General features: G+C 48.2%; 1 protein-coding gene across 2 annotated transcripts in view; it reads right to left on the minus strand.

Annotated features, from left to right (window-relative positions):
- Positions 1 to 11,513: 11,513 nt before the first annotated feature.
- JADE2 (jade family PHD finger 2) overlaps positions 11,514 to 16,573 on the minus strand; it is a 72,726-nt gene continuing 67,666 nt past the window's right edge. For both annotated transcript variants that reach the window (XM_056502206.1, XM_056502207.1), the window contains one exon: positions 11,514 to 16,020. In XM_056502206.1, the coding sequence (XP_056358181.1) occupies positions 15,164 to 16,020 (857 nt within the window). In that variant the 3' untranslated portion in view covers positions 11,514 to 15,163. The remainder of the gene's footprint in view (positions 16,021 to 16,573) is intronic.

Consider the following 16,573-nt stretch of genomic DNA (forward strand, 5'->3'; position numbering starts at 1 on the left):
GTTTTTCAAGAAGCTGATGAAATTACCAAAAAAAAATTAATAATAGAACATCTTTAACCCTGAGTTAAAGTATATCTGTTTTTAAAGGGTAAGGTGGTGGGTGCCTGAGATCAGGGAATCAGGTTGTACCTGATTGCAGCTCATTTTCTACTTCCAGAGCATGCATGGGGATAACCAGAGCAAAAAACAATGAATACCATGTGTATGAACACCATGCATCTAACAATATCTCATTTAAGTCACCACACTGAAGTGTGGTCATTTGTCTGCACCGCAGCCCCTGCCCTCTCCTCTTTGCCCAGTGTGAGGTAAAGCTTTGGTCCTGCTGGGCAGAGGGCAGCAGGGCTCCCTGTGAGGTCTGGGGATTCTCTTGGGATGGGAGATGTCCCCTGCCATGGACCAAAGAGCCTCTTCATGAACCAAGGGCTCTGCTAGGGACAGTGCTATAAAAATAGCACACCTACATTATAGATGTGTTGTTATCTATATTATCTATATTAGAGATATCCCTGTTTCCTCCAGTGAGGGTGGAATATGCTGCTCTGTAGTTTTCATGGCCTCACAAATATCCATTCCATGTGTTTTGTAGAGTATTATTGCAGAAATTACTACCTTCCAAATATGAATGCAAGTATGTACTATTTTTTAAAGGATTTGATTAGAACAAATAGGTAAAGGGGAAGGCAAGCTACAGTCTGTCAATGAAAACACCATAATCAGATTAATCCAGCAAGCCAAACACCAGGCTTATTTCCTCTCTGTATTACATGTATCACATGATGGGTAGCAAATTTCCCAATACCTTTCTTCAGCCCTTTGTGTCCTGCACGTTGTGGGGTTTGTCTGAAGAAGGAGAAAGCTCCTGTCTTTCTGGGCTGCTGGCATCTCCCCACTGCATAGCACTTCATCCACAGTCCAGGTCTCCTTCCAGTCAGGCGTGCTCCCGGAAGGGTTCCTGCTCTCATTGCTTTCCTTCCATCCATAGGTGGCAGCAGGCTTTAAAATCTTTAACCTTTCAACACTGATGTTTTTTAAGAGTTCAGGGAGTTGTGCAACGATCTCCAGAACGGATTCTTTTCAAGGAGTGAAACATCCTTTGCAGCTGTTTACTGAATTGCGAAGACAAACACCAGAAAGTCAAACTCGGGAGATAGAAAGGGCAACCAGAGACCTATTTGGGGCCAAGATACCTTGCAAAAGGCAGCAATTTCATCAGATAAGCAGCTCAGGAAGACTAATGTGGTTAGCAGCTTTCCCCTGCAAAAGTATGTGGATGCAAAAAGCCGTGATGTGGATTTTAGCAGCTCTGCTCTAATTTCCTTCAGTGTGCCTCTGCCTGCACAGATCTGGGCATCTCTCCTCTCTGCCGTGGTGCTGCCTGGCTGCTGTCTGGGTCAGCTCCAGTTGGCAGGGCCAGCTCTGCATGCTGGGGACACAGGGACAGCAAAGACAGACTGCCTGCCCCTGCTCCAGCAGCACATGAATCACAATCTGCTCCATGGTGGTGGTAACTCCAGCTCCAAAGGCTGCTCAGGATCTCCAGGGTCTGGGCTCTCCACCCTGATGCCTTCACCTGCCACAGCGTCTCAATGACTGCCCTGGGCTGGGCAGTGCTGTGAGCCAGCCCTCCTCCAGCCTGCCACCCCAGCTCCTTCTGAGGATGGAGCAGGTGGAGGAAGAAGGTCAGCATCACTGTCTCTACTCACATTCATTTTAGGTTGTGGGTCCCTGCTTGAACTGCTCAGCACACCCTGGGAACCGTGGTGCCACGTGCCAAGCATACTCCAGTGGCTGACTGTAGTTTGCCTTTTATTCCCATGCGTGTCGTGCCAGGCTCACACAAATAAATCAGATTGTGTTGACAAGGACCAGCCAAAAGCCACGTGGGCTGGAGGCAGGGCTGAGAGGTTCCCAGAGCCAGGGCTCCCTAGAATGGGGCAGGGCTTGCTTGGAGGAGGCAATGAGTCAGGGCCACCTCCCAGGGTGATTAGCTGGGAATTGTTAAAGCATGGAGAAAGAAAAGCTCAGCAGCAGGTGCACTGGCCAAGGGTGAGGGAAATCCTCGACAGAAGTCATTATACTTCTGCAAAAATTAATCACTGCTTCAATTGAAGGAGGTATTCTTTTCCACCTGCCCAGTAGCTGATGGGGTGTTGCTGGAAGAATGGTAATGACTCACTTGGAAACCACAAAGGTGACAGGAGTTTTGACAGTCAATCCTAAGTAAAACTTTGCAAGCTTTACATGGTGCTTGTAAGATTAAATGATAATAAAATGGTAGTTACAGTAGTGCCTCTATGCATAGGGAGCTCTGTGACTTGGCCTGGAGGGGAGACATCCAAAGGAGAAGAAAGCCTGGGTTTGTGGATGGATGTCTTGAAGCGGTGAGGAAGCAGGATCAGGCCTTGTGAGCAGAAAGGCTGGGAGGGGACATGGTTGCCTTGCTGCCTCCTTCAGCAGAGACAGAGCCTATCCAGCTTTCCTCATGTGCTGCAGTTGCTGGGGCTGTGCTCAGCTGAACCTCAGGGAAAGGCATCTTCCCCACATTCATATCCTCAGCCTCATTTTCTGATCCTGTACAGAAAAGTACGCGCTGACTTAAATTTAACTTTTCCTAATAACATGATTGAATACAAGTTTTACACATCTGGCTCACAAAAGGCAAGGAGGTGATTTCATGTGGGGGTGCAATGCTGGTACCAGTGCTGGGATGTGGGGACAGAGGCTGCCACATTCCCTGGGCGATCATTACTCCACACCACTGGCAAGGGGATGTCCACAGCCCCTGCTCCACTGCAGAGCTCTGAAGTGAAGCACAACTGCTTGTTTACAGCCACGAGCTGGCTCTGCAGGCAAAATTACCCCTATTTTGACACCTCTCAGAAGCACTGAGTGATGGCTCTTGGAGAGAAGCAGCAGCTCCACTCACGCTGCCGTTGGCAGTTCCAGATGACAGGAATATGAAGGCTTAATTATGATATAATTAAGTTGAAGTGATCATCTCATGTCTGTTTAGTGTCTAACATAAAATGATCTGGTGATCTTGCTCTAGTTTGCAGTGGCCTTTGGTTGGAAACCAGCAGCGGGGGGGTGGGAGTGGGTGCTGAAATCCTGGGAGGACAGGGGGTCAGGGAGAGGAGCCCTGCCTGGCCAGTGCAGGCTGCTCAGGAAACTGGGCTTCTGCAGTCTTCTGCCTGTATTTGGGTGGCTTTTTACTTTCCCTCCTCCAGGAACTTCCCAGAGAATGATTTCTATGTCAGTCAGCTGTGAGAAGAGCAGTTCTTCATCTGCTGTAGCATAAAATACAGATTTGTGCATGACACGCAGTGGCTGACCAGTGCTGCTGCCTGGCCTGGGCTGGGAAAGGGGGAAGCCCTCAGCCTGGATCACCCTCCATGGTTCTGAGCACCCATCTGCCATGCTCCCAATACCAGGAGCACCAAAAAAAAAGAAAAGTATTTTCAAGAAAACCACTATTCAAACCCCTGATGTATACGCCAGCTTCTTGGTAGCTAACAATGTCATATTTCCTTGGAGGCAAAGTTCAGAGGATGGATCCTATCCAGGATGAGCACCTGCCATGGGCTGCAGGGAACCCCCTGTGCTGTGAGCACCCCAAAACTGAGCCTTGGTGGTGGCTGGTGCCACACAGAATCATGCAGGATCAGAGATTATTCTGAGTTGAAAGAGACCTACAAGTATCATTGAGTACAGCTCAGCTCACAAGTAAAGACTTCTCTCTCTTTCCATGTGGAACTGGATTTTTTAGCCTTAAATTCTAGGAACACAGTTTGTAATTTATAGATATTCAAGATATATTGATTATCTGAAGACGAAAAACTATATTTATAGAGCTATCTATCTATAGGTATCTATCCATATAGATTTTCATATATAAATACCTCAAGATATTCATTATAGATGTGCCTGTAATATACTTTTATAAGACTAAAAACGTTTATAATTTCAGGAAGGTGTGGATGCTGGCATTGGTGGGTTGCTCAGCTGCAATGCCTGAGTAGCTTCTGTGCCCGTGGGTGGGAGCTGACTAAGGAGAAGCTCTTTAACCCCACAGCTTCTGCACAGATTTGTTCCTTGCTGGTTGCTGGTGCCATCCAGCCTGGGTTGGTTGTTGTTCTCTCAGCAAGAGCAGCATAGGAAACATTAGGACAGGTGTTAGGCCATGTTTGTGTTTTAAAGGTATTTCATATTGGGGTTCACATCTGCCTTGGGAAAACCTAGAGAGGAATTGCAGGTGAGTGGGTGACATTTACAGTTTCAGCATCACACTCAGTAGAAGCCCATCCTGCTCAGGCTGGGCTCTGATCTATTACTCCCAGCCTCCATCTGTCCTGCTGCTCCAACACACCAAGGGCGTGCAACTACTTCCAGAAGATGTTTAGCTGTTCCCCTCTGGCTCAAGCAGTCCATGTCTTTATCCAAAGAGATGTCCAAGTGCTTTTTGACTCTGAGCTGGTGATACAGCAGCTTCTGGGCAGGTGAAACAGGGGCTCTGTCCCTGTCAGGTGGATTCTGCTCCATCACTACAGTAAATGCTGCTTTTTTTTTTTATTTTCACCATTTGTTTGCATTAATCACATGGGAAGTAACTGCTGTACAGCCAAGCAGTGTTTGTATCTGACAAGAGACCACAATTTCAGACTCTCCACCCTTCCCCTGTGGCTTTGCTGCATTGTTTGCTGCTCTAGTGATTCATGTGGAGTTCACTAAAAGTGCCAAAGGTGGGAGCCATAGCAGAGTTGTCCCTCCATGGGCACAGCAAGTGCCACTGAAGGCAGCAGGACAGTTTCTTCAGCTGCTCCTGGGCTATCCCAGGGGATGAAATTGCTCTGCAGGCACGCAGTGGAGTCCACGAGGCAATTCAAACCAGCCCAGTGGCACTGCACTCCCAAAAACACTTTCCCCAGCACTGGGATGCCTGCCCGGAGTCAGCAGTGTCCAGACTGAAGCAGGCAGAAGTTCATCATTCGGATCAAGCAGTGGCTTGCTGGGGCCTCATATTCCTGCAGGAAAGAGTAATTCCCTGTGCTGCTACCACAAAAGCTGTTCCTTCATGCACAGCCCTGTGTCACTCTGGGTCACCTCTGCTCCCTGTTCCTGAGACTGGTCTGGGAGAGCTGGAGTGGGCTAGGGAAAACCCTGTCTGCAGCAGGCTGAGTGCTGTTCCTCTATGAAGGTTTTATTTATTTATGGATTTATTTTGCCAGGTCCAGCCTAGTTCCCACCCACCAGCCTGTTGGGTGATGAGCCACCAGGACAAGCACACGGGGACAGCCTGATGTCATTTGAAAGAGCAGCGATGGCTCTGGTGAGTTCTGCAGCATAATCACCACCCATGAGTCTGAAGTGCAAATTTGCCATCAAACTAGAATTGAAAAGTCATAAAATTATTGTGGTAACATATTCACCCTGTATATATCACTAAGCAAAAACTCTTCATGCACAGACATAAGGAGGCCGGTGGTCCTCAGGCTGCAGTGGTGCTGAGCATCCTGGCATCCCTGGGGGTCCATGTCCTTATCCCTGTCCCCATCCCCGCTGCCGGAGTGGGAAGGTGCTCAGCAGGGCTGTGCTGCCAGCGCAGCAGCAGTGAGGGCAAGCTCTCCTGGAGCAAAGCCCCTTTCCACTGCAGCAGACCCAGCACGAACTGCATGGAGAGCTGCGTCAGGGAGGGGACATCAACCCTGGTTTATCTTCCTGAAGCCAGCTGGCCCAGATCGACCGCAAAAAAAACCCCATCCTTCCGAAAAGCAGCAAAGTGCCGCTCGAGCAGGGCTGGTGGATGCGAGGCCGGAAGGAAGCCAAAGCGGGGAAGCCAAAGGCGCTCGGCTCGGCCGGCTGTGCCCGGCCCGTGTGGGATCCTGCGGTTCTGCTCGTCTCTGCCCGGCCCGTGTGGGATCCTGCGGCTCTGCCGGCTCTGCCCGGCCCGTGTGGGATCCTGCGGCTCTGCCGGCTGTGCCCGGTCCGTGTGGGATCCTGCGGCTCGGCCGGTTCTGCCCGGCCCGTGTGGGATCCTGCGGCTCGGGCTCGGCTCTGCCCGGCCCGTGTGGGATCCTGCGGCTCTGCCGGCTCTGCCCGGCCCGTGTGGGATCCTGCGGCTCTGCCGGCTCTGCCCGGCCCGTGTGGGATCCTGCGGCTCGGCCGGTTCTGCCCGGCCCGTGTGGGATCCTGCGGCTCGGGCTCGGCTCTGCCCGGCCCGTGTGGGATCCTGCGGCTCTGCTCGGCTCTGCCCGGCCCGTGTTGGACCGTGGGGATCCTGCGGCTCTGCCCGGCCCGTGTGGGATCCTGCGGCTGGGCTGACCCCGGCTGCTGCTGTGGAATTGACTCGTGTTTCGCAGCAATGATAATGCTCTCGATGTCGCCAAGTGATGCCTTTGCTTTCCTCCCCTCCCCAGGTGAAGGTGCCAAAAGCCTTCCAGTACCTGATGGGCCTGCAATAATCCTGGAGAGGGACTTTTCACAAGGACATGGAGTGACAGGGGAAATGGGAGTGGCTTTAAGCTGAAGAAGGGTAGATTTATATTCGATACTAAAAGGAAATGCTTCCCTGTGAGGGTGGTGGGGCACTGTCACAGATTTCCTATAGAAGCCATATCTTCCCCATCCCTGGAAGTGTTCAAGGCCAGGCTGGATGGGGCTTGGAGCCACCTGGGATAGTGGAAGCTGTCCCTGCCCATCCCTGGAGTGGGATCCCTGGAGTGGGATCAAATCATCAAGAGATGAAAATCCTTAGCCAAGCCAAAGACTTTATGAAACTATAAAAAAGCACCAGCGAGCAGTCTCAGAAGCCAGTAATGGCATCCTATGTTCCCCAATTAAGAAGCAGAGAGTTACATTGAGTTTCAGGTCTCAGGTCATGTTTTCCAACAGGCAGCTGTGAGCCAGGGGCAGCAGTAACATCTCCCTTGGTGTCAGGTCAGCTGTTACTTCATCATCACTGAATATCCTCTAATGCTTGGGATGGAAAACACTGCAGATGCCTGTCAGGGGGGCTGGTGTGATGCTGGCTGGGAGCTGTTGTTGATGCCAGTTCCATGGCATGCCCTTGCTGCTCACAGCCTGTACTCCTGGAGCTCAGCTATTTACTCCTTTATTTGTACTCCTTCTTCCTGGTGTGTTTGTATGAGCCCGTTTTGGAGCTAATGTGCACCACACACAGAGCACTGGGGAGAACCTCACAGGCTTCAGATCAGAGCAGTGACCTAAGTCCTTATGGCTCAGCAAACATCTGGCTCTTGCTGTGCCAATAAATGTACCTTGTGCTTTGGCATCCTTGTGACTCAGCATAAAATATCAGCCATGGGTCCTTTTGCTGCTAGGGGAGAACTGGTGCTGAACAGATGATGCTCATGGCACAGGGATAAGTGTTCCCAACCTGCCTCTGTGATGCTGTGATGGATGTAGTGATGCTGTGATGGATGTAGTGATGCTCCTTGGCCCTGTGCTGCTCTGGAGCTATTCCCTGTGTAGTGGATTTAAAAACCTGACTGGAACCAACTCGTTCCTCATGGCTCTCCAGAGCAGTCCTTCAGGGGTGTTGGACCATGCCAGGTCTGTGTGCTGGTCAGAGTGACAACAGAGAGTGTGTTGAGGACTCCTGTGTCCCCAGCATGGCAGCTGGCTCAAGATGGCTTTGGGAATGCAGAGCACAAGGACTGGCATCCCTGCTGCTGTGCTTTATCGATCAAACTTACTGATTTTAAAGCTGAAGCTGCAAAAGTTGCTGGTATGCCTCTTTTAGAAATGCTTTATTTATCCTGCTTTCTTATTAAGGGCAGGAATTCATCCCTCGCCTGCCAGTTGCTCTGTGGAGTGTCAGTGTTATTGTGGTATCCCATACAACAAAAACCTATTTATAGCTGAGCTATAAATAATGGAACGGGTTTTGGTACCTTGTTTTCTGCAGGGAATTTTCTCTCTTGCAGGGTATTGCACTACAGCCTCCACAGGGAGATGTTTGGATGGATGCAGAGCATGTGCCATCCATTCCCACATGGATGGCTGGTGTCCTCAGCATCTCTCTCCTGAGAATAATTTTCCTCGGAATGATGGCTGCAGATGTGTTATTTTGCTTTCTTGACCGGCCTCTATTTTTTTTTCCCTGGAAAAACTCCATTTCATTGATCTAACACTCATGCTCAGTGTCAGCATTATAAAGTACCACTTAAAATATACACACAGGCAGTCAATTACTTTAATCTTTATTACATCTGGATGTACAGCAGCTACTCCTGAGGAAAAATACTGCATCTGATACTCAGCAGTGTGTGTTTAGCTGGGAAACACCACCCCAGCGCTTCAGGAAATGCCAAAATCCCACCATTTTGGGAAACTTCATCCCAGCACTTCACATACTAGCAGAGCTCAGACTCCCCTAGGGCTCATTCCTCAGGGCACCCACAGCACAAATAGCACCACCAGCACCTGACTTCTGATTTTGGAGTTGCATTCCTCTTACCACTTAATTCCCTTGTAAACTCTGCTGTTTCCATGATTTACACCCAATGGCTGACAAGGTCCAGGATCTGTGCCCATAGCACTCTCTCATGGATGAGGGATAGATATGGGCAAAGCTGTGGGCCCACCCTGTGCCCCAAAACTTGGCTGGGGGCTGGGCATCTCCCCACCATGACTTCATGGTGGATCTCTGGCATATTGGGCCATCTCAGGAGAAGAAAGAGCTCCTGCAACCCATATCAGTCCCAACTCATCCCCAAACTAAGCTGCTATTGGAAAATGTACCTGCTTAAACCCCCCACAAGTCTAGTTTTCACTTGTGAATTAAACAGTCATGGAATGAGTTTGTCAAATAGAGTTTTGGATGGGCAAGATGGCAGAGGCAGTGTTTGTGAAACCCTCTGGATCAGCCAGGGTCAACACTAGTTACAGAGGGATTTTTCCCTTGTTTTGTGGGTTAGTCATAGGTTTGTTTATTTTTTTAGAGATTTTTTTTCTTATTCATCTGTTGCAATCACAGCAGACACATCATTTCACAGCCCTACATGGAAATCCAAGACAAAGAAACTATTTTTAGTGCACAAAATGTCTCCTCTAAATGTATTAACTTTGGAAGAGTAAATATTAAATATGGTCTCATCACATCAGAGACATTTATGCAGAAGTACAGCACCGGCAGTTTTAATGGTTAGGGGAAATTATGTTATACCACCAGCACTTAATCAAACACAATAAAACAAGGTCTTACTGCAATTCTTTCAGCATAAGCTGAAGGAAAATTAATTCCTTTTCACATCTGTTGCTGATGATTTACTGACACTGGGGTGTATTTGACCCATTAGTATTTATGGTGGCACTTGCAATCAGTATGCAAAACATACAGGGACTAGCCTAACATTTATTTTGCAATTAAATTGAAATGATTCTTTGTCTTTTTGCTCCAAACCAAGGTATTCAGCACCATCTGTGATGAGGATACTATAGGCAAGCCCTGAGTGAGCAGCATAGTGAAGCCCTATGTGCTCTAACTGCCTACAAATTTATGTTTAGTAATCGTCTTTGGTGACTTTATTGAGGAATCATTTCTCAGGTTGGGCTGCAGGACGGTGTGGTGCTGCTGGTGGAGCCCTGTGTCCCAGGTCTGCCTGTCCCTGCTCTGTCAGCAGTGCCCCTTGTGGCTGGTGGCTCTCCTCTGATGATGGGCAGCAGGGTTGCTGCCTGGGTTTGGTACTCAGGATTTGGGTCCTGGCCTTGTGAACTCCCTCCTGCACCTCACTCCTTCAAAGCCAGCATGGGGTTTAGAAGGTGTCTTTCTAAACAGAAAGATGTCAGATATGAGCTGCTGGGCTATTCTTGGTGAGTTGGTTTTGTTGTCAGCTTGGTTATTTTATCTCCTGTGAAATGGGGTCTCTGGGAGAGGAGGCAACATACAGAAGTGATGCAGTCTTTTTAGCAGCCCCAAATTCTCTCTTCCTTTGCTTGCAGGCATTTCTGTTCCATTCCCCATGCCCATTTCCACAATACATCCAGCTAGACCATCCCAGACATCTCTGGTCTAATGCAGGTGCCAGAAGGCAGGGATACATATTCCTAGGAATGTGGCTAGCTCTCTCTTCCATAAGCCTTAAAATATTTTGCAGACAAAATCCTTATCAGTTTGTAAAGATGATGCCTCATGTCCCCCAGCATCAGATCTCTGAGATCCATCTGGGCTTGGCACCATCTCCTTGGATATTTTGGGGCTGGGAAAGGGGTTGCTGTTTCAGGTTAAACAGTTAACAGTCAGACTGGCCATGCTCTTTGCTTTATGGAATTGAACTCCTGAGTATCTCCCTGACTAGAACAGGTAAAAACCTTGCTACAGAAGGCAACTCTTGAACTGGCTTTTGGACAGGTTCATGCACGTTGCTGCGGGCATCACACCTGCACCAAGGGGCTCTGGGGACTAGACTGGAGTTTGAGTTAATCACTGGGGTGCCTGGAGAGCTGTGAGCAAGAACACAGCCCAGTAATAAAGTCCTTAGCTTGCAATAAACCAATCCTTTGCCTTTTCATTGAAGAGCTAAATGTAAGGCCATGGTAGTGGCCTCCACCTGCCAGAAGACCCATCTCAGATGAATAGTTTTGCTCTGTCTTCACTGTGCACTATGACCTGCCCAATAATCACTTCAACAAATTAAATGAAGTATGTTTACTAAATAGCTCATTTTCCTTCAGCAGTCTGGGCACTTGGGCAATTTTACACAACAAAAATGTGCCAGTAAAGGCCAAAAAAGGTTGAAGAGCCATTCCTTGATAACTCGAATATTTGCTGAAGCCAGCACCCTTGCCTGTGGCCTCCAAACCAGCTAAGCATGCACAAGATTTGGATCCCATTCAAACTTTTAGAGCTGTGTGATGAGCCCTGTGCTCCTACCACACTCCAGGTGGAGGGTCAGACCGTCAACCACAGCCTGTATCAGCAGAGTCACAGAATGGTTTGGGCTGGAAGGACATTAGAGATAATTTAGTTCCAATCCCCTTCCACATGCTGGGATGCCGCTCACTAGATGGTTGCTGGTTGATATCGGCAGGATACAAGGAGTGTCTTACAAACAGGAACACATTGCTGGAGTATTTTTGATTTCACAGCTTGCTTTTGCTCCCATGAATAGCAAATCTAGCAGTGTTTCCCTGCCTGTTAAACCAGCTCCTGGTGCAAGAAGCTGCTCCTCTGAGCATCCTGTCTCACAGCAGGACTTCCTCTGCGGGTTTTGCTCCAAGTCTGCAAAACAAGACTTAAATCTCTACGAGAAAGGTGGCTACCTTGAATAACAGAAACTTCCAGCCATGGGGAACTGTGAACATCCTCTTGCTTGGGCTTGCCCTTCCAGCTGTGACAAACATCTCCAGCTATGTTTCCCAAGAGCTGGCTAAGATTTGGCAATGGAAATGCAATGGAAGTTCAAAAATTTGCTACTCACAGGCAGAGTGGCTGCAGCTGCATCTCTGGGATGAGTTTGCTCTGTGACCACGCTCACTACACCGACAGCAGGTACACAGAAAACACTGCTTTATTGACTGCATTTGCCAACACATTGAGGAATGCAAAGGGGTTTTTTTCGTAAGCAATGGGCCATGGTCCCAATGTGTATTACAGCATACACTGTATCTAAACAGGATGAAAATAACGGCAGACAGAGCTATTCCAAGGCAACACAAATAGCATGCATAATACAGTCTCACACAGAACGAGTTTGGTAACATTATATTGCTTTAAGGATTAACTAACATGGGAAATGTACAAAAAGGAGAAATAGGTTTTTGCATTAATGAAAAATACATTTTTTCTCTACAAAGGAATTTCTAATACAAGAAAATAAATATTGCAACATAAGCCAAAAATAATTTAAAATTGCTCTTTTCAATATATTTTCAATATTTCTCTTTTGTATTAACAAATGGCACATCACGTTCTTTGAAACAAAGAAAACAGAAGGGTTTTTCTCCTCCTGTGACATTCATATCGTTTCCTGTAACTGATGTGAAGTGGGTTGTTTTGAATGTGGAATGGTGCAAACTGCAGGGGATTTCCTTAAAGAACAACCAAACCTCAAGCCCTGCCCTGTAGCAGCATCTTCCTGCAGCCTGCATCCATCCTAGCTCCATTCTGCATCCAACCTTGGGGTGAGCTCCATGGGACACCCCCATAAAACAGGTGCAAGGGGAAAAAAAAATAAAAAGGAATAAATCAAAAGTTGAGTGTGGGGAAAATGGGTGTGGAATGGGAGCTGTCCTGGGGAAACTCCCTCAACCATCAGGGTTGGGGCTGGTGTGAGGCTGTGCTCCATCAGGGAATGATGCTTTCTGCATCTTCATCTCAATAGTGGCTGCTTCTCCAAGAAAACAGGTGCTCTTACAGTGCAAATGTCGATTCCTGCAGTTTATACATCTTAAAAGATAACTTTTCTGTACTAAAATAAACTTTTTTTTTTTTTCTTCTCTTTCTATCCATTTCAAAATACATTTACATTAACATCAAAAATATTTTCCTTGTGCATTTTCTCTCAGAACACCAGACTCCCCTGCTCCGAGGACACTCCAGGCAGGGGACGCTCTGGGGTGGCTGCAGCTATCCTGCCATGGTCCAGCCCTTGCTCAGCCCCACAGCTCACCCGAGCCCTTTTCCTCCTCTCTATTCCTGCCATCCCGTTCTTCTCCCTGTGCCCCACCAGCACCCTTAGCTTGTCCCCCATCTCCTAATGGCAAAATGATGCCTGATGTTTTGGGAGTGTTTCAAACTGTTATTGCCCAATGCTGGAGGTTGGTTGTTCTTTAAAGTTTCCCCCTTTTTGCTTTCCTGTACTGAGAAGACAAGTAGTGCAGAAGCTGATGAATGGGAACTGTGTACAGTGAAATTTGTGGATTGCTTTTTTTTACCATAATTGAGTGAAGCACACGGAAGCAAGATTCATTAAAAGGCAGCATATTGATTATTGTTATGACTCGTATACTAGGATACTGGAGCTAAAGCTAGCAAGCCTGATAAGATAAACTAAGTCCTATTTACGGTATTTAACATTATCTGAACATACTGAGCCTTAATTAATGACATTTCCAACCTCAATGGATTATGCTAATTTATAACAAAGGTGGTTCCTGTTTTGTTGGTATTTTGCTGTTTTTTTTCTTTTTTTTGTTTTCCCCACTAATAACTTGTGTCACATTTTTCCTATGTGAGGATGATTCCTCCCCAGGCACGGTCAGTCTCAGCCAGGTTGGGCTTAGGCAGGGCTGGGCATCCCACCCGAAGCCCCCACTGGTCGCCGTGTCTGGAATCAGCTGGGCTGTCATCGCTGATCTTTGCTGCAATTTTATCAACAATAAGGACTTTGGAAGGCTGATAAAGATGATGACCTACTCTAAAATATCAATCGAAATAGTCTCAGAGTTTCAAAAAGAAAGCTCACAGTGAAATGAGCAAAAAGCATCGGAAACCAAAATGGCAGGATGCGGTCTTGGAGCAGCAGCATCCCTCGGAGCAAGCTTGGAACCTAACGCCGCAGCAGTGTGGTATGAGTGTGTCTTTAGTCCTTGGTTGCTAAATAACTTCCAATTTTTTTTTCATAATGACAAGTTTCCGGTTTCTGGCTGTGCTGCTTGACTGTCAATATATTTCTTTGGCATCCACAAAATTCTTTGACTGATTGGTTTGACAATTGCAAGGTTTTTTTGTTTAGTGATGGATTTAACCGGTTGCAGAAGTGTCCCAGGTTTGGGTTGGTTTTGTTTTTTTGTTTTTTTGTTTTTTTTTTTTTGTTTTTTTTTTAGTTTTTTTTAAACATTTTTAAAAAACAACAACAACAAAAGTTTCAGTGAATTCCTTTTTTTTTTTTTTTTGTTCCCTGAGCTCACACTGGGGTCACTCCAATAAAACACGTAGCATGACTTAACTGTGACCTTTGAAGCCAAAACCGAAGTAATGGTGCAATTAAGTGCAAACATGGAAATTCGCCTGACTTATAGGTAACATGGGCTTTTAAACAACATTTAAGGCTTACTGGGGACATTTTATGCATTAAATTACTGTAATACTTATAATGTCAGCTTCTGTGAATCACCCCTCCACAATGAGTCAACAGCTTGTAACCAGGATTTAAGGTTAAAAAAAAACCCAAACCAAAACAAAGGATGGAGAGGAATAAATTCACCATTTCCATTGTAGCATTTAGTAGGAAAACACAATGGTGGTGGCAAAAGTTGCCATTTCCCCTCAGTGACGGCACATTTGGCCTTGGGGCCATGGTTTTGGTTTGCAAGGGGGATTTCAAATGTGCTGCCCTGGCATGGTGGGACCATGGCAGCATTGGAGAGAAGCATGGGCAAAAAAAATTGCTCAACCTCCCAGGTTACACCAACCCTGACTCCCCATGGTGGTTTAAAAGGACGCTTTCTTCCTCCATCCTGCCCCACATTTCCATTTTCCATTTGCTGATCTATTCAACTGAGTAAATCACTTCAGAGTTTCTAAGAACCTCAGTGGGGACATGGGCAGAGAGGACTTTTGCATCCTAGCCCCTGGACGGATCCCAACCAGATGGAAAGGTGAGGGGAAAAATAATGACCAAGGGGTTTTTTTTTCCCTAAAAATAGAAATGTAACATTGCTCTCTTCCACCCCAAGCGTTTTCCTCCAACAAGCTTTTTGTGCTTTAGTCATTATTTATTTTAGAATCGCTTATTTCGCTTCCTTCTCTCTGCACACACAGGTGGGAATTTCCCCTCCCACAGCTGGCCACTGCTGGACCCTCTGCTCGCTCCCTGCTCTGAGGGCAACCATCCCAGGCAGAGATCTGCCCCTCATTAAATAATGCCCATTAATTGAACTGTCATCCCTGCAGAACGCATGGGTACCGGCACCCTCCACCCTTTCAGCATCCTCGACATCAGTCCTGGCGGGTGCCGGCTCGCGTTCCCAGGAAGTGGGGTCTGGCAGGGAGCTGGGGAGGGACCACTGCTGCCACAGTCATCGATGTTGGTGAAGCTGAAGCTGTATCTCAGGCGTTTCGAGAAGAGAAAGACAACAGTGCCGAATTTCCAACTATATACACATATTAAAAACCCCCCTCGTCGTGCTACCAGGCAGAAATCGGACATGGCAGTTGGAACTGGGTTGAGGCCTCATCCAGCCAGCGTGGTGGGAGGAGTTAGGATGCCAGGATGCTCATCCTGACAATGTCCTCGCCAGCCGTGTCCAGCTGGCCCCGCTGTGCCCGGCCGCCGCGGGACTCCCCGTCCGAGTCGCTCATCTCGGCGTCCGAGAAGTATCCGTCCGTGTCGGCGTCGAAGCGGCGCAGGGCAGCTCCAGCAGCGCTGTCAGCCTTGGGGGGCTGCGACCGCCGCGCCCCCCGGCTCTCCTTTGGTAATTTGAACCGCACGATGGTTTTGGGGCTACCTATGGAGTCAGGCACTTTGGCTGCGGGGCTGGGCTCCGTCTGAGCGCAGTGCGCTGTCTCCTCCTCCTCCTCCTTGCTGACGCAGCCCCGTGGCCCAGCAGGGGGATGAGGCTCGCTGCCTTTCTGCAGAGAGCCCTTCTTGGCCACCTTTTTGGCCTCGCCCGTCCCTTTGCGGTCAGTGGGAAGCTTTGCTGCCCCTTTTTCCGACTTGCTTGGTCTGGAATCCGGAGCGAAGGGCTTGGTGGGATCATCTGAAAAGTGACTGGCATTGTTAGTCCAGGGCTCCGAGCCCTCTGGGTGGCCCTCACCCACTGCAGAGGGGCTGCTCCTTGGCAGCTTTTTCTTAGTGTTCGTTCTCGTTCTGCTTTTCACTTTCTTTGTGGCCTCACTCTGCCTGAATGGGGACCTGAGGGAATGGTCCATCATGAAGCTCAGCAAGGTCTCCTCATCCTGGAGGAGCTCCTCAGAGAGGCCAGGGGTGCTGTCCTCATGGTGGGCGTTGTTGAGTGACCACTCGCTCATGGCCATGTTCTCCGCGGTGATCTGCACTGACTGTGCCAACCAGCTGTTGAAGAAGGTCCCATCAATGGGGAAGGAGGTTGACAAGCCTGGGAAAAACAAAAGTGGGAAATTGCCTCAGAAAGCAGAACAGCCATATTGCCCTCTATCACCATCACCAACTCCACCAAAACTCCCTGGCACTGGAGAAACACTCAAAGACCAACTACAACACACCACACCGGCCACAGAGCAGGGTTTAGTCCAGCACTAGTGCTGAACTTGGGGCTCACTGAGGTCACAGCACAACAATCCAAGCAGTCCCTCACATCCAACTCTCCACAGATCTCCCTGCATCCAAAACAAGCTTCTTCCTTCAGCAAAGATGACAAGCAATGACACATCCCAGCACAGGTGGAAACATTCTTGTGCAAAGGCAAAAGACAAACAATTCAAGTGTAAGTTTCAAAATATGGTGACAGAGCAGGACCTGTACCCAAGGTATGACAGGCTTTCCAAGACCAGCTGCTGCCAGGCCACCACCAGAGCCAAGCAGCCAGCATGGTGATGGGACCACTGTGACATCTGCAGGTCTGAGAGCATCTCTAAAGGCGTGGAAACTGAAGAAGAGGAGCAGAGATGAAAGCTGGAATGAAAAAAGCT

Source organism: Oenanthe melanoleuca, chromosome 13 (assembly GCF_029582105.1).
Source record: "Oenanthe melanoleuca isolate GR-GAL-2019-014 chromosome 13, OMel1.0, whole genome shotgun sequence".
Taxonomy (NCBI): Eukaryota; Metazoa; Chordata; class Aves; order Passeriformes; family Muscicapidae; genus Oenanthe; species Oenanthe melanoleuca.